The following is a 20,536-nucleotide window of genomic DNA, read 5'->3' on the forward strand; positions in this document are numbered from 1 at the left end:
CACTTGATGAGGAGGCTACCTTAACCTTACAAGAAACTGAAAACAACACGAGGTGCTAGCGACAATCTGAACTCCGCATCTTCTTCCTCCTTTTGAAGTTTTCTGTTCTTCAGGGATCCGTGCAAAGTCTGGGATCTGACCCTGACACAGCCAAAAACACTGTGAAGTCATGTAAAGCACATGTGAGGAAGAAAGTGGTTTGACATTTTATTGCACAAAGATTACAGTTCTTCATGTCTCCTTACAAACATTTTAAAGCTTTGTAAACAGTGAAGCAGCATCTTCCCAGTGTGCTCAGTATCTCCTGCTAACACAGATTGAGTCCCTGCTGTCGCACTTCCTCTTCAGTAAGTCTCAGCATTAAACGGGTGTGAGGGACGACCAGTGACCGACTACACGGAGCAGACAGAAGCTCGGAGGTGTGGCTGCATCTAAGCAGAAGGGCAACTACACACTGGGTCGTTCAACATTCAGTAAACCACTAGATGACAGTGATGATATAGATTGTGTGTGAAGGGTGCAGAAAAAGCCATTTATTCTGATGAAGTCTTCTTCAGTTAATCCCAAAAAATGTTTAACAATGGTTTGGCTTTGGATGCAAAAAGAGAAAAAGAAGAGTGGACGGGGAAAACGCACTCGCAGCTTTGGGCCATTTCCATTGGTGCAGTTCACTAATCTGATGTCCGTCATGAATTCCTCCACCTTCCACCACGAACTAGTTTCAAGAGCAGAAAAATGAGGCAGTGCAGCTTCCGTCTCTTTCTACGTGGGAGGTTTTCTGGCTGGCTTCCTTCAGCAGAGCAGTGATACGCTGACATCCTCTCCATCACTCATTTACTCTCTACGCTACCAAGAAGTCTCATCCGACAGAAAACAAAGAAATGGCACGTCTTGTTGGTGTTTTCTATTCTGTGAACAATAGGTTTGATTTTTTATGCATTTTTTTGTCTTTTTTATCTTAAAGGTGGTTATCAGGCAGGTGAAGGAGAAGTCCAGGAAGCAGGTTGATTCTCTTCCAGGTGATCGGCCAGTTTTGAATGAAGCTGCTTGGTTACGGAGTCGGAGCCATGCCGCGGCTCGACTTGATCTTCTCCAGTCTCTTAGACAGGTGACTGTTGTTTGATTCAAGTTCTTCCACCTTATCCAGCGCCGATCGCAACTGTTGATCAAACAAGGAGAAAGATAACTCAATGATTTTTATTTAAATGAGCATGCTGAGGTGCAATCCAGATTACAAGGCTAGATGGAAAAGCTGTCGGGATGTTCTTCTCCAAGTAAATTTGGGAGAAATAAGCTGATTAAAATATACAATACAGCTTATCAAATAAACTTGGGATTTTTATTATGGCTGTCAAGATGAAGGTGTTAATGCAAAGAGATTAATAATTGTGTAAATTTATTAATGCATAAACAATAAAGTTATTACTCGTGTCATATTAAAATCTGACTTTTGCATCATCTCCGTGAGAGAAGTGGATTTTAGACATTTAGGTGCTTAGTTACAGCAATTAACCGAATTCTACAAAAACCACTTTATCCTCCTTTTTTAATGAAGTTTCTTATGTTTTTCAGTATTTTTTCTCTTCACGGTCCAGAAACAAATTTATTACAGGTGCTACTTTAAAAATCTGGTGGAGAGAAGCTGATTGGTTCCAGCTGTGAACATAATCCAAACCAAAAGAAAAAACAGCAAAATGTCAGAACTTTGTGTATTTTAGTGGACGATGACGATCAAATTCATGACATTCAACATGTCCAGAAGTCCACCATCCCCGATCTTCAGGCTGGCGGAGGGCAGTGTTTTGACGTGAGATATTTTAGGATCAGTAATCATATTAGTTAAGAGAATCAAATTTAACGAGTCTTTTTGGGTTGGTTAGTTCAGGGACAGTAAATTTTAAAACAATATTTATTTGAAATTTTGATCACCGAAAGAAAATTGTGAGAAAATGTTTTAAACCAGCCACAACTTCCAGAGAAACACGGCCTGATATTATTTGTGATATTACAAGAAAGATTTCCTCTCAACACTCCTGTGAATTGGTTTCCTTTGAAAAGAATAAAGTGTGCATGCTTCCAGCTTTAGTGTAACGTAAGACAACCCCCTGCCTCTCTCTGCAGCTTGCGTTTCTCAGCCTTCAGCTCATCTTCCACTTTTTCTGAGTTCTCTGCTGCAGACTTGTAACGCCCCACCTGCCCCTCCAATCGGGTCACCTGGACAACAAAGAGTTAAAATCCTCCTGAATGCGACACTGACATGATTTTAAACACTAAGATGAGCTCTGACTGAATTCTTAACTTACATTTTGCTCTAAAGCCGTTGCTTCTTGTTCTGCCTTCACCAGTTTGAACTTGAGTTCATTAATTTGCCGGCTGGAGTCTCCTAGAAAGGATTTAGTAAAGATTTATCATTCGTCACACACACGAAACAAAAACTATCAGAGTGTTTTAAAGCACACGAGCCCCCACTCTGCAAATCCATGATGTTTGGATCATTTCCATTTTCAACTATTTCCCCGTCTGGACTAAAGCTGCTGTCGGTGCCGTTCTTCTGGGCCTTCTGGTCCAGCTGGGCCTTCAGCTTCTTTATCTGTCAACGGACACATAAACGCGTCACCTGACAGAAAGCCACAACATGATCCCAATTTTAACATCAACCAAAAACTCAAGACTTTCCCAGACGTTTAAAGTGGATTCTGAAAATGTACCATACTGTAATTTGTTCAGGGTTCGGTGCTGGTGCGGGCGACCCGCAAGCGTTAGTTTCAACTACAGTCTTACATCACTGAAAACAGAAATGTAACATGCCTGCTCGAACAGGAAGTATGCTAGTTAAATATTGCTGCCTGCGCCTCTTACATCCCTTTAAAAAGCTGAATGAATATACGCTGTACTGGCTGACCCCTCTTTCCTGCCCTCTCCACCCCTAACTGGTCCAGGCAGATGGCCCCCCTCCTGAAAGTTGTTCTGATGGAGGTTTTCCTTCCTGTTAAAGTATTTCAAGTGTTTTTTCTCTCCAGTCTCCTCATGCAGATGCGGAAGAAAGACATTTTTAAATGTCAAAACTAATAATTGATTAAAATTAGAGCTATAAGGAAAATCTGGGATGGATTTCCAACCCTACACATGGCACATATTACTGAGTGGGGTAAATATAGTGGCTGCATTGATTATAAAAGGCTGTTACACAGTTTACATGAGGATAAATGCTGGTTTAATACAAAACTTTTCCATGTTGTGTGAGAAGATGTTCATGTGGCATTTCCTGAAACAGATGAGCTCTGTGTTTGGTATCAAATAGTCAAGTTTAAATCTTGAATTGGTGTAAAACAGCATGAACTACGACACTGTTGTAGATGACGGACAGACGACTCACCTGCTCTATCATTTTTTCTCGCTCATCCACCAGTTTCCTCAGGCGAATCTCTGAAAAGTAACACACACATGTGAGAATCTCCTCATTTGTTGGTTAAACATCATCAGTATAATTTGGAATGTCAAACATCTCAGATCCTATTTCATCACAACTAAAACTGAGATGATCCGTCTTTAAAAGGAAAAAATAACTCAACATACCAGGGGTGGAAGGAGCCAGGGAGATGGTGGGAAGGGAGAGCTGAGGTTGATGCATGCAACAGAGCAGGCATCCATGGGGGTTTGGAGTGTGTGGGGGTGGGGGGTGTTAGCATGCACAAACTGTGGAGAAGAGGGTCAAAGCAGGAGCACACAGATTCTAGGTCTACAATCACACAAAAGTTAATGACCACATACAACCCCAACTTCAAAACAGTTGGTACACTGTGTAGAGTGTAAATATAAGCAGAATGCAAGGATTTAAAATCCCATCAGCCCACATTTTATTCCCTGTAGAACATAAACAACATCTCAGACGTTGAAACTAAGACATTTTATCATTTCATGGAAAACATGAACTCATTTTGAATCTGATGGCAGCAACACATTTTAAAAAAACAAAAGGCTTGTAAAGTAAAAAAAAAACTGGCGGCAACAGGTCAGTAACATGGCCGGGTACAAAAGGAGCATTTCAGAGAGGCTGAGTCTCTCAAATGGAAAGATGGACAGAGGTTCACCAATCTGAGACAAATCTTCCTATAAGAGATCTCATTTAAAAGGTTTGAGGCAAAGTGGAAACCTGTTCTGTGGTCAGATGGATGAAAATGTGAAATTCTTTCTGGAAAGCATGGACAGTGTGTCCTGCAGACTAAAGAGGAGAGGGAGCATCCAGCTTGTTATCAGTGGACAGGTGAAAAGCTGCATCTCTGATGGGATGGGGCTGCATTAGTGCCTATGGCGTGGGCAGCTTCCACATTTGTGAAGCTCCATCAATGCTGAAAAGTACATGGAGGCTTTAGAGCAACATCTGCTCCCATCCAGACAACGTCTCTTTCAGGGAAGACCTTGCAGGTTTCAGCAAGACGATGCTGAACCACATCCTGCATCCATCACAGCAGCATCATCCTGGAACTACTTTATTTAGAAGTGGGCTGTATTCAGGTGTAATAATGGGAATGTTTAAGTTTAAATGAATGGATTTTATCATCTGAGGAACGTTCTGTCACATAAAGAAAGTCACAAAAAATGTATATTTAGAACAAACAAAGTAACTGCAGGATTTTTTATTAGCATTTTAGTCTTTTCAGAATGTAAAACAAAGTACAGACTTGGTCAAACCCATCCTGAACTGCAGAGTATCTGAATGTGAGAATGATTTTAATGACAAACTGAACATTTTTAACATCACAGCTTGAACGTGCCGATACCAGCTGGCTGAACACCTCACGTTCATTTTTTTTCTTTAGGTAGCGAAGAATTAGAATGATTATCAGAGTGATAAACACATTACAAGCAGCGTGATAAATGTGCATTATTAACTAAAAGACTTTTAAATAACAAAACAAATGCGGTTTTGGTCCAACAGTAAGACTTACAGTAAATGAACAGTTTATATTCTCATTGCCCAACAAGTTTACTTTCAGCTTTTGCTTTCAACAGTGACTTCAGTGAAAGGAGATGAATATACAAACTTTGGGAAAAATCCAAGTACATTCAGGCTGTGCACGTTTTTAACCACTAAACAGGCGGCTAATAAAGAATAGAGAAAGGCAGGTCAGATAACGGGCATTTATTCCAGCTACAGTCTGTAGATTAGGACATCTTACAATCCTCTTTGCCCTTGCTTTTGCCTTTCTTGCTGCCCTTCTTTGCATCTCTCCCTGAATCTTTGTCGCTCACCACTTGGCCTGCGATCTTTGGGAAATCCAAATCTTTACCCTGCAGTTTCACAGCATCTTCTCCTTCCTCCACCAGCGAGGGCGCTTTCTCTGGAGGGACGCCTGACTCTCCAGCATCCAAAACCTTCCCCTCCTCTTTCATGTGCATGGGCTCGTCTGATTGGCTACTTTCTTTCTTTGATTGGTTTTCTTTATCCTCACACACATTTTCCACCTCTTCAGAAGTCGCTTCTTCATGAGGCGAACGGTCGGATTCTTTAACGGTGTCGTCTGCCTGGTTGCAGTTGTTGAAGTTGTGATTTGCCTTGTTGATTTCATCCGATGTTACTTCGACCCCCTCTTCAACTTCATCCAGTTCTGGATTACTGGACAGACTGGACACCACAGCTGCTTCCACATCCAGCTCATCAAAATCAAAAGACTGCCCTTCTTCGTCTTCTCCGTCCTCTTCATCGTTGTCCAGCTTGGCATGTTGAGGGGAATCATGACCCTCAGTCTTTTCATGGCGGGTTTCCTGCAGCTGCTGAGCTGAAGCCTCATCAGATGGTTCGGTTTCTGGATCATCTGGAGAAGCTGCTTCCTGCTCCACAGAGGAATCTGCTGGCTTTAACACACCATCCTCATCCGTGTTGTTCATCTCTGCTTCTATATTTGATTCTTCAGTCTGATCCGGGCCTTGGGAAGTTTTTACAGCTTCAGCCTCAGTGTTTGTTGTTACTGAAGCACAACCGTTTTCCCAGTTTAGAGAGCCGTCTGCCTCAGATAGATCCTCACTGTCTCCATTAAGCACCTCCTCTCTGGCCCCGTCTTCATTTAACTCTGAATTCTCACCATCATGACAGGAAGGAGATCCTTCTGGTACAGTCTCTGCCTTTGGCTCACCATCATCTGTGGCGGGCTCAGCAGCCCCCTCAGGGCCCAGGTCGCTGGCCACAGCCTGCCTGGAGTCGGATGAGCTCTTCTCCTCATCGGCGATCTTGCCAGGAGACGGCAGTGAGGCCGGTATGTTGTCTTTATTCTCAGAACTGTCTGTAGACTCAGATTCAGCAGCTCTGGTGTCACCAGCAGCTTCAGTGTTTGCTTTCCTGCCGGTTTCCAGGATGCTTTCAGACCTCATCTCACTGAGAGACTGGACTTCAACCCCAGCAGTTTTAGACTCGGTGTGGATGACTTCCCCGCTCTCAGTCTTATCCATGTCGAGTGCGAGGAGGCTGGTTTCTGGATCAGAGCTGCTCACAGAGTCCACTTGTTCTACTTTCTCTGTCTCAGATGTTAGTTCTTTGTCCAAAGTGAAATCTGCTGCTGTTTCGACGTGAGAGGATCTTTCTGAATCTGGTGAGTCCACTTTCTCTGTTTCTAAAGTTTCATCAGTAGTTTTTCTTTCTTCTAAAATATGATCTACGCTCGGTTCTGGGAGAACTTCTTTCTCTGCTCCTTCATGCTTGTCCTGCTCGGTCTCGACCTCTGATGTGGAGAACGTTTCAGTGGCAGGTTCAGCTGTGAAGCCGTTATTCCTCGCAGCCGCTTCTTTTTCCGTTTTCTCGTTTTCCTTCACCGTTCCAGATTTTGGTTGGTTCTTGTCATCATGAATTCCTCCTTTCTTTTTATTTTTCTTCTTCTTCTTCTTCTTTTTCCCTGAAGTGGTAGAAACCTGAGACTGAGATTTACTCTGAGTTTCATCGGCCTCATTGTTCTCCACCGCCTCCGTCTTCTCTGGCTGAGGCTCTGCGTTCGCCTCTCCGGCTAAACTTTCTTCCACGGTGACTTCTGCATCGTTTATCTGCAGACCGGAGTCTGTGCTCATCAAACTGCTCTCCTCAGCATCTGCTTTGTTTTCTTGCTCTTCTGGAAGGTTGACACACGTCTCTCCAATATGATCACTTTGGGTTTCTGCCTCCGTTAAATCTGCGTAGCTCTCAGACTTTCCCTCCTTAGATTTTCCTGTTTCTGGATTGTTTTCTTCACCAACATCGGAGCCGACCACCATCGCAGCATCAGTTTCATCCTCTTCATTCAGCAGACACGTCTCTTGTTTTTCTCTACATGCAGAGACATCACAGAGCGGATCAGCGCTCCAGTGTTTCTTCTCCTCAAGCATTTCTCGCTGCTGCTCAGGATCCAGCTCTGCCTCTCTGCAACCTCCCAACTCTGAGTTTCCTGGGAGATCATGAAGAGCACACGCTGATAAAAGCCAAAAATAAAAAGATGTAACACTGTAATCTTCATATGGAGGAGCAACAGCAGAAGTCAGAGAGAGAGAGAGAGAAAGAGAGAGAGAGAGAGAGAGAGAGAAAGAAAGAAAGAAAGAAAAAGAAGAGCACCCGGCTGAATCTGAAGCCAGAAAGGAAACCAGAGCTACGACGTCAGAGAAGCACGAGCGAGGAAGGAAGGATTAAAGTTTCTGATTCCCAGCCTAGGCTGAATCTGCCAACTATTCCAGAGAACCAGATGATTTTAAAAACCATTAAACCCAGTCAGCATTTATAAACCAACCCCACCTGCAGCAGAGAGCCAGCTGTGATTGAGTTTAATGATAATAAAAGTGCAGTAGAAGCCAGAACACTCAAAGTCAAGAAATCTAGTGTTAGTTCGTAGTGAAGGAGATGATTCATGGACTATGAGTCTGGTGATCCTCACTATTATTTCTCTTGTGTATCAATAATACTTTTTACTTTTTAATACCGTCCATTTTCTTTGACTTTTTTCTTACTTATTATCTCTTCTTTTAAAGAGGTTTCTTCTTCCTTCTGACTGTATTTAACAGAGGAGCTTTAGCACTGTGGCGTCCCCCAACGACGGCTGATTCAGCAGCCATCTTGCATCTTGTCTCTTCTCTGAGATCTCACCAGCTAGTTAAAATTAGTCTGATGTTGACTCGTCTTTATCTCTTGCTCTGTCCTTTTCTCTCTTGCTTTACCTCTCTCCCTCTAATAATGTTGTTTTGGGTGTCTTAGATGAATCAGCCAGTGTGTTGGTGTGTGACATAAAACACACACCAGCTCTGGGCAGGAAAAAAACATTGTGCAGTCGGTTTGTCAGCCTCAGGACGCTGCAGGACGGCAGTGCCATGAATGTCAGAAACACAAGAGTTTTATGGTTGGAAAGTTACGTAGTGTTGCTTTAAAGTGGGTCTATCATGTAAAATATCCTGAGGTATCATATACTACATTCAGAGCAGAGTGGCTTTTAATCTGATCTTTTTTGTAAAAACAACAGATCTTTGCGAAAGAGAGAAAGTGGTTTAGTTCTTCTTGTACTAGGATGTCCAATGTAAGGTCCTCGAAGTCCACTGTCCTGCAGGTTTTAGTGGTCTCTACTCAGACACATCTGATTTAAATTAAATTGATATCCTCAACAGCTTCTTGTCAAATTTTGCCCAAACTTAAATCAACACTCTGACCATAAAACTTCTGCTTCTGATTATTTTTGATGGTACACCGACACTCATGATGCACATGTCTGGAGCGATCGTTTCCCGGCATCGTCCCAAGACTCCGAGGCTGAGGAAACCACGCTACAGGTTTTTGTTGAACCTGGAGCATCACCTTATTGCTGTGTTTCGCTTTACTGCACCACGTCACACACCAGCAACTGGATGTCAACATAAGGGTTATTTTGAATGCACATAAGGGATGGACGAGGAAGAGAGGAAAAGAAAGAGAGAAAGTGACAGAGGAAGAGATAAGAGTCAACATCAGACTAACTTTAACTAGCTGAGAGATCTCAGAGCAGAGACAGGATGCAAGATGGCTGCTGAATTAGACGTCGTTGGGGGGCACCACCAAGTTCAGTCGCATAACATTAAAGTACACGTGCATGTGTTAATCCACCTGAAGTCATATGAGGATTTAATGAGCCATTAATCTGAGTCCGGTGTGTTGAAGCAGGAAACATCTAAAACCTGAAGGACGGCGGCCCTCGAGGACCAGACTTAGACACCCCTGTTTTTAGTATTTTTAGCTTTTACATCTGGCTTGTTGAATGAAAGCTGATAAAGTTTAATTCCATCTTTAAATTAGAGACTCTGAGAAAAACAACTAAATGAACCCTGTGGAGATACTTCACCCCTCTGTTGCCAAAGCCCACGGTTCTACGAATAAACCCTTAGTTTTTCAAACAACGAAGAAGATCACCAGACTCATATTTTAAAAGCTGATGTGTCATTAGGAGCATTAAGCTGAGAACTGAGGAGTTCCTTTCAAAAACCACTGAACACCCAGACTGCAGAACTCAGGATTCATGTTTACATGTTTGATTCTGTTTGTGTGGATTTTGGAAGGAAACTCGTCGTTTAGTCTAGTGCTGGCTTGTGCAGGAAGAAGGAAAGCAGATTTCAGTTGTGGTTTTACCGAGCATGCTGTTCCCTTCGGTCGGGGAGGTCTGGGAATCCTGAGCCGACTGGGACGTGGGCTCTGCACCAGTTGACCCGTCAACTTCTGCTTCTCCAACATCGCCATTAATGTTCAGATCGGGTCCCAATATTATTCCATGTTTCTGCACAAAAGTGGTCAAAATGTTAGCTGGCTCGGTTTCTTATGAAGATGAAATTTGGTTTTAGTGACTTTCAAACTCACCAAAGGTTAAAAATATGAAAAATAAACAGTACTTTTTACATACTGAGTACCTTTAGTATATCTTTGAGCTTCACCACCTCTTCCCTGAGTTCGTCTCGCTCAATTCGAATTGCATCTGTATATTCTTTCTGTCGCTCTAAGGCCTGAGTAGAGCCGCCATGAGGCAGAGTGCAAAGGAGGATGAAGAGTGGACGATGAGTAAAAAGATGGGAAAGTGAGAAGATTCAGAGTCATGCAAAGAAGATAGTCCAGTATATTCATGCCAGTAAAAGCTGAGTTGGAACAGCTGGATCAGTGCTCATCAGACCATACCCCGATTTTTTTATCCTTCCACTCCACCGTCTCCTGTAGGTCAGATATTTCTCTTACAAAAACGTCTTGTTTCAGACGCAGCTGACGGATCTCCTGAACAGCAGGAAGAGTTGAGAAGAAAGAGAAGCTGTGAAAGTGTTTACTGGGCGAGAAAAGAAGTGGAAGCTGTGAAATGCAGCCCAACATGCACGAAGGACATATGTTTGTTCCTGCTCTGCAATACTCGCTGGAGGAAAATACTCACATTCAGCAGCTCCTCGCTTTGTTTTAGAGTCTCTTTCATTTCGTTGAACTGGAACTGAAGAACACCGTGGGCGTGTTTCTCTCGCTCAAATTCCTGCAGGGAACAAAAAGGAAGAAAAAAAAATCAGCTCAACAACCGAGACAAACAGAAGACGTCTCAGTTACTGTCAACTGTTATGGTTTTGGCTACATGGTTGGATCCAACATTTGTTTAGATACCATCAGGATTACTTGTCATTACAGATGGTAGAAGCAAAACACTACACTCCCCCCCTTTATCAGCTCCACCTGTTCAGCTGCTTGTTAACACAAATATCTAACCAGCCAATCACATGGAAGCAACTCAACACATCTAGTCATGTAGACATGGTAAAGACGACTTTGCTGAAGTTCCAACTGAGCATCAGAATGAGGAAGAAAGGAGATTTAAGTGACCTTGAACGTGACATGGTTGTTGGTCTGAGTATTTACTGGGGTTTTCACACACAACCATCTCCAGGGTTTACAGAGAACGGTCTGAAGAAGAGAAAATGTCCAGCGAGCAGCAGTTGTCTGGACCAGAATGTCTTGTTGATGTCAGAGGTCAGAGGAGAATGGACAGACTGGTTGGAAATGATAGAAAGACAACAGGAAGTCCAATCAGCACTGGTTCCACCAAGGTCTGCAGAACAGCATCTCTGAACACACAACACGTCCAGCCTTGAAGCAGATGGGCTACAGCAGCAGAAGACACACCGGGTGCCTCCTGTCAGCTAAGAACAGGAAACTGAAGCTACAATTCACACACACTCACCAACACTGGACAATAGAAGATGGAGAAACGTTGCTGGTCTGATGAGTCTCTGTTTCAGCTCCACATTCAGATGCTCGGCTCAGAATTTGGTGGAAACATCATGAAAACATGGATCCATCCTGCCTTGGATCAACGCTTCAGGCTGCTGCTGGTGTAATGGTGGGGGGATATTTTCTTTGGTCCCTTAGTACCAATGTGTCCTGGTTTAACCAGCACAGCCTACCTGAGTATTGTTGTTGACCATGTCCATCCCTTTATGACCACAGTGGAGCATCTTCTGATGCTACTTCCAGCAGGATAATGCACCATGTCACAAAGCTCAGATCATCTCCACCTGCTTTCTAGAACATGACGATGAGTTCACTGGACTCCAACGGCCTCCACAGCCACCAGATCTCAGTCCAGTAGAGCAGCTTTGGGATGTGGTGGAACGGGAGATTCTCATCATGGATGCAGCCGACAAACCTGCAGCAACTGTGTGATGCTGTCATGTCAACATGGAGAAAACCTCTGAGGAAGGTTTCTACCACCTTGTTAGTTCTATGACACCAAGAATTAAGGCAGTTCTGGAGGAAAAAGGGTCCAACCTGGTAGAAGGTGGACCTGATAAAGTGGCCGGTGAGAATACACATCTCTAATAACAGATTTAAATTCTCTGTTTTGTTATACTTTTAAGTTTAGAGCAAAGTTCTCAGCATCAGTTTGTACCTTGACTTTTTCCTCATATTCCCGACGTGACTCAGACAGCAGCTCCTCCAGCTCCATGAGCGAGTCTTTGAGTGTGTCCACCTGGTACATCAGGTTGTTTTTCTCATTGTCCAGCTGGGCATTGGACACCATGGTCTTCCGATACTTCTCCTCTGCTTCTGCTAAAGCATCCTAAGATAATGACAGGGTATGGGAATATAACAGATTTAAGCTCACATCCTAAAACTAAACTGCAGACATACTCTCCTCAGTAACAAAGGCAAGCTTGCATACTTTGTAGTAATGAATGGATGAGTTACAGGGGTCAGATTAAATAAGCTTTATAGTGAGAGAAGTCATTCAGAACAAGTTTGTTACACTCGGTTAGTAAGCTGTGGCCGAGTTCAGGCTAATACCTTGACTTCTTTTAGGTTCTGCATGTACTTGGTTTCCACATCTTGAATTTGATCCTTCAGTTCATGAATCTCCTGTTGGAGAGTGCAGCAGCGGTGAGAAGAGAAGCGCAGCGTGACGATGAAGGTGAAGCAGAAAGGTGGATGATGTCAAGTGTTTTGTAGAAAGAATGAGAACAAAAAAAGCATGAATGACACAAAGGAACAGGAAAGTAATGTTTGTGAGCCAGAAACAAGCCAGAAACCTGGAAGCAGTCATGGGCTGAATTTCAGCATCACATTGGGACAGCTATGAAGTCGGCCTGTTATCACTTAAAGAACATCTGGAGGACTAAAGGATGTCTCAGGATGTCTTTATGCATTTATCTTTAGTAGACTGGACTAACGCTGACCTTACAAGTCTCTGTAAAAAGTCCATCAGACAGCTGCAGTTAGTCCAGAACGCTGCGGCTCCAGTCCTCACTAAGACCAGGAAAGTGGATCCTAGAACTCCAGTCCTCAGATCTTTACATTGGCTTGGTACTGGCTATACTCAGGGTAGTACTCAGTTTAGTTCTGAAACTGAGGTACTTGTACCAGTGGTAGTACTCTTCTTCCCTCTAGTGGTACACTGAAGAATTTTCCAGTATCAACCAATTAATAAATTACGTGCCCAATAGTCTGTAAATTACTGATAATATTATGATTAAATTCAAACCATCATATCCTGAGTGTTCCATGGTCCATCATGAAAAAAACTGGGAGAGAGTTTCCAGTCTGACCTTCCCAGTGAAACTAACATCATGCCACCTGTTACTCTGCCATTTTACTAAACACAAAAAAGTGGTTTTACATTGATTTTATATATATGTATATACACATTTTATAAAATAGATGTTTGTATTTTTATATTATGTTAATAAATGGTGTATATATTAATGCCAAATCAAAAGTATTTAAACAACCAGAATAGGCTCAGATCTCTGTGTTTTTTAGGACTTTCTATATTCCATGTCGCTGGCATTTGAGCTCTCATATATTCTGAGGTGGTATGTGACATAAAAAACATTGAGAACCACTGGTTTAGGGTAGAAATACTTTCAGGATCTTCTGATTCGTCATGAACCAACCAGATGTCTCAGGTCATCAGGGTCAAATCCGCTTTCTGTTCCCTGTTTAGTGTTTTTTAGGATAAGGAATTGTGGGTTTCTGCTCACGTCATTCAAATGGGGAACATTTTTATTCCACTGTTGCCCACCACGCTGTGCATGCTCAGGATGGAGGATTGAATCAAAGACGAGATTGGATGCAATCCGCTGGTTTGCTTAGAGAAGCTTTTATTATTATTTATGAATTGGCTTGCATGAACAGTCATTATAAACTGGACTAATGCGGTTTTGCTTTAACTGAATCACAATGAATTGATCCGAAATGACTGTGTTGTGAATTGGTGCGATACAAACTGAACTGAACACAAAAACAAATGTGAAGATAAAAAAGTCCAGGTGTGAGATTTATAATTAACACTGGAGGACCAGACTGGGAAACTTTTAGCTGAGATTGATTGATTGATTGATTGATTGATTGATTGATTGATTGATTGATAGCCTTCATAGCAGTGGGGATTTAATGAGCTAATAAGCTGAGACTGAAGCAGGAAACATCTAAAACAGGGGTGTCAGACTCCGGTCCTCGAGGGCCGGTATCCTGCAGGTTTTCATTGTTTCCCTGATTTAACACACCTGAATAAAATCAAATGGATCCAACAGCTTGTTGTCAACTTCTTCACAATAAGCCATTAATTTCAGTCAGGTGTGCTGGATCAGGGAGACATTGAAAACCGGCGGGATACCGGCCCTCGAGGACCGGAGTTTGACACCCATGATCTAAAACCTGAAAGATGGTGGAGAGAGGGAGAGAGAGAGAGTAAGACAGATAGACAGATCTATGTACAATATATACATATCCACAGAGCAAAGGCAGAATCTTATTCTACAGCCGGTTCTTCTTACTTATTAAGTAAGAAGGTTTACACTAAATAAGGATGTGCAGAATCAAACGTAAGCAAAACGATGTGCAAACCAAATAGAATTTAAAAAGTAGAATAAAATGGCTGAAAGTGGATAGAAGCAGCAGGTAAAGCCTGTCATAGGTGAGCTACTGAACAGAGTGATCTGTCTCGGTCTGGTGGAGCAGTCTGACCAGTGTGTGGTGGAGAGGATGGTCGGGGTTATCCATGATGGAAACCAGTTGTTCAGCCTCTCCACCACAGTTCCAGCCGTCTTTCTAAGTGTGTTTTCTTTCTAAATTTCATATTGGAGTAAAACTAAAAAAGCTACAGTAGGATTAAGAAATTATTTATTATTCTGTTGGGATGCACTCAAATACAAACAAATATTTACGATATGACAATACAACAAGCATGACAGGTTGTTTGAGACTAAAGCAGCACAATCCTAGATGATCTCTGTCCATTACCTTGATTTCTCGTATGGAGCTCTCAGCATCCACAGTTAAAGCCGTCTCTCCGCTTCCTCTCCGGGAGGACGTTCCACCTAAAGAGGTGAGGGTTGCTGCTGTCAAGGCAGAAGCTGCTCGAGATCCCTGACAAGACAAATGTACAGATCGCTACTAAAAACACAATCCAAAGTACAGTATGTCACTAATCTATGTGATGATGCTACTCACCTTCTCAGCATATTCTTTGTCCTCCACCTGTAGAGACAAAGAACAACCAATCAGAACACCCAGAGACTGATGAAGAGGCCGAAGAGATGGGAGGACAAGTCACAATCCTCACTGCCGTCAGCTCTGGTGGTTAGAATATGATCTCTCTCACCTTTACCATGCAGATAACTGATAGACATGATGTCAAAATAAAAAAATCCCTCATCTTTACTTGTTAAACACACACACACCAAACCAAAACAACGTGGTGGTGCCCACCGTAGGACCACACAGATACAAACACAATCAGAAGAAGCAGCGAAGCAGAAGCTCAGCTCACATCTCGGCCTCCCGCAAAGCGACTCACATCAGAAAAGTCAGGAATAGTGATATCTTCCAGGTCCCTGGGGAGCCCGCTGGCGCCGGCTGTGCTCCTCAAAAAACTGGCAACAGAACTGCAGTTGTCCTACAAACAACCACCAGGGGGCGAAAGAGAACAAGGAAAAGCCTGACGTCAACACAGCAAAGTCTTCACTGGAAAGCATCTAAAGAAGCTGAGACGGAGCCGCCTCATCACAGAGGATCCAAATCTTTCCAGCTGGCTTCCACAAGCACATAAAGAGCATCAAAACACACAGAATGCATTCTGCTGCCTACTGAGGAGTAGCTCATTTAGTTATAGAGTAAAAGAACAAATACAAACATCATCTGTGAATCAGTGAACAGTAAAAAAAAAAAAGTATTTATTCCATGTAGTAAGACTATTTTAAAACTCTGATGCTACGTTCTTTCATCATCATACGAGTTACATTCAACTCCAAAATACACATTTCTGGAATAAAGGTTTGTATATCATCTCTTAAAAACACAGCTTATCTGAAAAGAAGAGCAGGTTGGGTGGAACTGCGATATTAAATATATGAGGATAAGTGGAACTGTGACGTACGGAGAGCGAATGACAGCATTAGATTAGATTAAATTAAATTAAAGTCTTGCTCAGGACTCTTTTTTTTGTGTGTGTCCTAATTAATATGCAAAATGTGACCGATGCTGAAATAGCCCTGGCAACATGCCCTACCCCAGTAAATTACTGGTGTTTGGTCTTTAAAACACTATCAGAAACACAAGTACGGGTTTCACACCTGCTGCAGTAGCAGCCATTTTTGGTTTCAAAGGCTGAAATCATTCAATATGAGGAAAAATGGATAAATGTATTTCTGCTTTTGCAACACTGATTATGCATAGAAGACTATTTTTATACTAGAAATGAACAAACTCCCTCAAACAATCTTTGTTGCTAACTGATTCGATGCAGCTAACAGAAAATAAAATGCTCACTCAGGGGGTCTAGAAGTGGAGTAGACTTTAGGTTTTATTTAATGTGGCCTTGTGTTTTTATGTTTTGTGTGCTTATGTTTAGAAACTTTAAATCTATTTACTTTTCTCCCTTCTGCTTGTCTGGGAGAGGCTCTATGGGGTAGATCTTTTTTATGCTTGCTTTCTAATCCTCTTCAGATTTCACTCATAATTAGGAAATGCTGACACATTACATGTAGTTTCTGTTATGCTTGCCAATGTTTCCAATAAAAATAAAACTAACAAAAAAAGCAAAAAGCTTCACTGTCACATTTCAGGACTTGAAGCTGGTTATTGGTAATGCATGAAATGATATTTTAGAATCAGGCTTGGAAATGTGGGACAGAGCCCACCGTGTACATGCAGAATAACCAAACAGTAAAGATACAAAAGACCAATTTTACCTGCCTATCATCCCCAATATGGAGAGAAAACTGTTGGATTAAAAGTATAAATTTATCGCTGCTGTGATCCTGTAACATGAGGCCCAGTACTGGAGGCAGAATCACCCATATGGAACAGCTACTGAGACACTGAGACGAGTGTCTGTTTAAGTTTGATCTGCAACCTGACTTATGATCCAGTCACATGACAACTAACAGCGCTGTAACAGCTGGACATACCTGCTGGATCACACACAGAAGAAAAAATGCTTCCACAACAGAGAATTCAGAGAACAGGGCAACCTGATGTCAGGTCTGATATGTTCAGCAAACAATAACTTTAACCATTACAGGTCTGGCCTGTTCTCAGTACTTTAACCGCTATGGTATCATTCAGTACGTCATCATCTGATTAATTTAACCTTTATCTATTAATATATTAGAGTAAAAAATGTACAAAAATTCTCAAATCTGAGCTGGAAATTGTTTTATTTATGTAAATAAAACCACAAAAACTTTTTTTTGTAAAATGACAAAAAAAAAGAGAAAGATTAAATCAAAATGATCATATCTCCAGCTCTGAACGGTCTACCAAGGTTACAGAAAACCTGGGAGAGCTTCAGGTGACCTCGTATTTCTTGTTTGCTTTGAAAACCACGTCGACATCATAGAAATTTAACGTCAAATTAACATTCAGGCTCTGTTCTTACTGCAGGTCTTCATGCTTGATCAGTTTCACTCATTAATAAAAAGATCATACAATGAAAAGAAAAAGCAAAAGACACATGACATGACCACATATCTATGCATCATTCAACAATCCAACCATTTAAAAATCTGATGTGGGTCACATATGGACAAAAAAGTCAGATTTGGGCCACTTTGTTTTCATTGTGCATGTTGCCTCAGTTTCAAATCCCTGAGTTTTATGGGTGGTGTGACTGGGGAGGGAACTCTCACCACTGGACTGGCGCGAGCTGAACTGGCCCTGCTGGAAGCTCTGGAGCTGGAGCTGCGGTAACTAGTGTACTCTAAAGGCTGCAGAGAGAAAACAACATTATGTTTCTGTCATTAACAAGCATGCTTCTAAAAAACCAGCCAAACAAAACTAACAAAGTGACCTGCACTCCAACGCAACAAAATTAGCCTCCATTTTTATCAGCGTTAACTGCACGCTGGAAACAGTCTCCATGCAGCAGGACACAGACGTTCCCCTTCAACATTTCACCACGCTGTCAGGTGACGGCTAGCATCGATCCGTTAGACATGCACATGTTCAGTCTGAGACGTTTTCCACACAACAAAGTGACTCGTGCATCACACTGACCAACACCGTCTTACATGGGAGGTGGCGCCGGTGACTCGCCGGGACCCACTGCACAGACTGTCTTCATATGAGGAGTTCTGGGCAAATGATCACACACACACACACATACACACAACATAAGAAGTGTGTGAGAAGGCAGATTTCTAGGATGCTGATTTTAACATGGTGGTGATAAATCCTGCCAGTGTGACATTAAATCATTGAAACTTCACCATAAACTCTCAGGCCTTGTCCCCACGTAGCAGGGTATCTCACTACCAATATGTCCCTCCATCATTTGGCCCATCATCTACACCAAAATGCAGATTTATGGCATTAAACACAATTCTTTAAAAAAACTCCCCACTGAAGTGAAGATTTGTGAATACTCAGTTTCTACTGCATGGGGACATAAACAACCGGAGTTTTAGGCTTTGAAACCTTACTGAGTTTACTCTGAATGTAGAAGAGCACAGGCGAAGGACGACATTAAGGACGGTTGTTTTCTGACACCTAGCCAGGTCCGAGGCATGTTTCATGTTTTGTGGAGATGACGCTGAGACACGGAAGGTTATTCTGACTGGATAGGAGGTTTGACATGAATGTGCTTAATGCTGCACTTCTGTGGACAGGTGTGGATGGAATTCTGACACGAACAAGGTGGTTTTTTCTAGATGGACGGGGGAGGATATTCAGTTTTACAAAAACCCAGCTAAGTGTTTTCATGGCCTCAGTTTTAGTTGCAGGTGCTTGTTAGCGCAGAGTGGAAAAATAAGCTGGAAAGGGGACAAAGGTAAACCAACCCTCCGATAGAGCTGCCGGGTAAACTGACTGAGTGATCTGTAGAACTAGAAAAGGAAAAAGCAACGAAGAAGGAAAGATGTTTGGAAGATAATGAATTTAAATTCTCAGCTTTTTCCAGCTTCAACTAGGACTGATTTTTCTATTTGTGTAGTAGTGTGTGTGTGTGTGTGTGTGGTTGCTAACATTTTCTAATGCGTATACAGACCTGATAACCATTAAAAGTTGAGCCGAGGTTTCTGGAAGAAGACAAACTGTTGAGACCGTACAAGTCAGAGGAAGCATAAGAGGCCTGGAAGGAGGAGGCAAGAGAGACGAGCAAGGATAAGGAGGAAGATGAAAGAGGGGGGGAAGGGGAGGAGGGTCAGACCTCACATCTTTAAGAAGTCAAACGACTGCTAAAAAAATCCAAGTTGGCTTTTTTAATAACATCATCTTAAGCAGGCAGCGAGTGAGAAACAGTGAAGCGTAGCCCTACATCTACACGTGAAGCACAAACCAAGCACACACATCGGTTTGGTATAAAAACAATAACATTAGTCCTCACGCACCAACCGTTTGACTTTAGAACAAGTTTGATCTCTTTGTATCTTGGACTCATACAAACATTTGAGTTCTGACATGTCTGAACGAAGTTCGGTGTTTGTTGTTTTCTGTCATTCAGATCATTAAAGTACTGTAATAAAATGTATGTTTTTGTCATATTTTGTTATTTCTAAAGCATTTTGGTACTCTAAAATAAAATTTAAAACATTGCTGATCACACCTGAACATTAAAAGTTCCCTCAGGGGAAACAAGTCGCAGTCAAGACGGGATTTAATCTTATTGCTGGTTTTCCTAAAACCTTCCATAGACACCACACGCACATTAAAGCACCTTCACCAGATCCACAAGAACATCCCTCCATAAATGTCCAAGTCACCTGAGACTCCCAGATCCACCTGCTGAACGTGGGATTTAATCATTAGAATTTACTACAACAGTTTTTATTATAAAGTAGGGCTGGGCGATTAATCGATAAAATCGATAAATCGAATTTTCCATTTCTGGAGATTAATTTTTTTGAAAATCGGGATTTTTTTCCATAGTTAGTTAGCAGCAGACTTAGCCCTCCCTCCACACCAGAACGGTGTTTGTCTGACAGATTTTCGTTAAAGTGACCCTTCACTCATGCCTGGGATTTAGCTGTGCGTATAACTGCAGTGAGAAATGCTGTTAGGATTTCTCTACGAGATGCAGAAGTCAACTTAACCCACAAACACTAGTTAAGAGACAACCTTCATCAGGGGAATTATTTCTGCAGTGGATCCTGTATGATAAGGATCCAGATGGAAAGAGATCACGGATGCATTGTGTCGCATATTTCAATGTAAGATATGAAGTCGTTTATATGGTGGAAGAGCTATGACATTATATGCTTTATTTTTGCTAACATTCATCTATATAAACAAATAAATGTTTTTAATAAGTTTATTTATGTTTTGTAAAAGCAAAGAAAAAAAAATCGATTAAAATCGGAAATCGGATTTGGTTATAAAAAATCGGAGATTTTATTTTTAGGCCATATCGCCCAGCCCTATTATAAAGATTAGTTTTATTAGGAGATGGAGGTCCTGACCTCTTGAATTTTCACAGCAGGTTTTATTTCATCTGACACACAAAGGATGCTGGATGTGTTTAGATACAGCAGGCGGTCATTTGCTTATAAACTGTAAAAGGTTTAGTATGTAAAGAGATGAACATTTATTCTACACCACGGATGGAACCAG

The 20,536-nt window shown here is 42.0% G+C and overlaps 1 protein-coding gene across 10 annotated transcripts in view; it reads right to left on the bottom strand.

Moving 5' to 3' along the window:
* Positions 1-194: 194 nt before the first annotated feature.
* lrrfip1a (leucine rich repeat (in FLII) interacting protein 1a) overlaps positions 195-20,536 on the bottom strand; it is a 61,725-nt gene continuing 41,383 nt past the window's right edge. For 4 of the 10 annotated variants that reach the window (XM_042001387.1, XM_042001385.1, XM_042001389.1 and 1 more), the window contains 9 exons: positions 14,942-14,968; positions 14,732-14,857; positions 12,278-12,349; positions 11,883-12,053; positions 10,383-10,475; positions 10,139-10,231; positions 9,877-9,969; positions 9,602-9,746; positions 4,623-7,409 (listed from right to left, as the gene is read on the bottom strand). In XM_042001387.1, the coding sequence (XP_041857321.1) occupies positions 5,167-7,409; positions 9,602-9,746; positions 9,877-9,969; positions 10,139-10,231; positions 10,383-10,475; positions 11,883-12,053; positions 12,278-12,349; positions 14,732-14,857; positions 14,942-14,968 (3,063 nt within the window). In that variant the 3' untranslated portion in view covers positions 4,623-5,166. Of the gene's footprint in view, positions 1,160-2,109; positions 2,215-2,303; positions 2,384-2,469; positions 2,591-3,376; positions 3,427-4,622; positions 7,410-9,601; positions 9,747-9,876; positions 9,970-10,138; positions 10,232-10,382; positions 10,476-11,882; positions 12,054-12,277; positions 12,350-14,731; positions 14,858-14,941; positions 14,969-15,287; positions 15,387-17,619; positions 17,698-18,000; positions 18,064-18,974; positions 19,059-20,536 lie in introns of those variants that run through there. The other 6 variants (XM_042001384.1, XM_042001383.1, XM_042001386.1 and 3 more) reach the window with 4 other exon arrangements.

The sequence above is a fragment of the Melanotaenia boesemani genome, chromosome 12 (genome assembly GCF_017639745.1).
Source record: "Melanotaenia boesemani isolate fMelBoe1 chromosome 12, fMelBoe1.pri, whole genome shotgun sequence".
NCBI classification, from domain to species: domain Eukaryota; kingdom Metazoa; phylum Chordata; class Actinopteri; order Atheriniformes; family Melanotaeniidae; genus Melanotaenia; species Melanotaenia boesemani.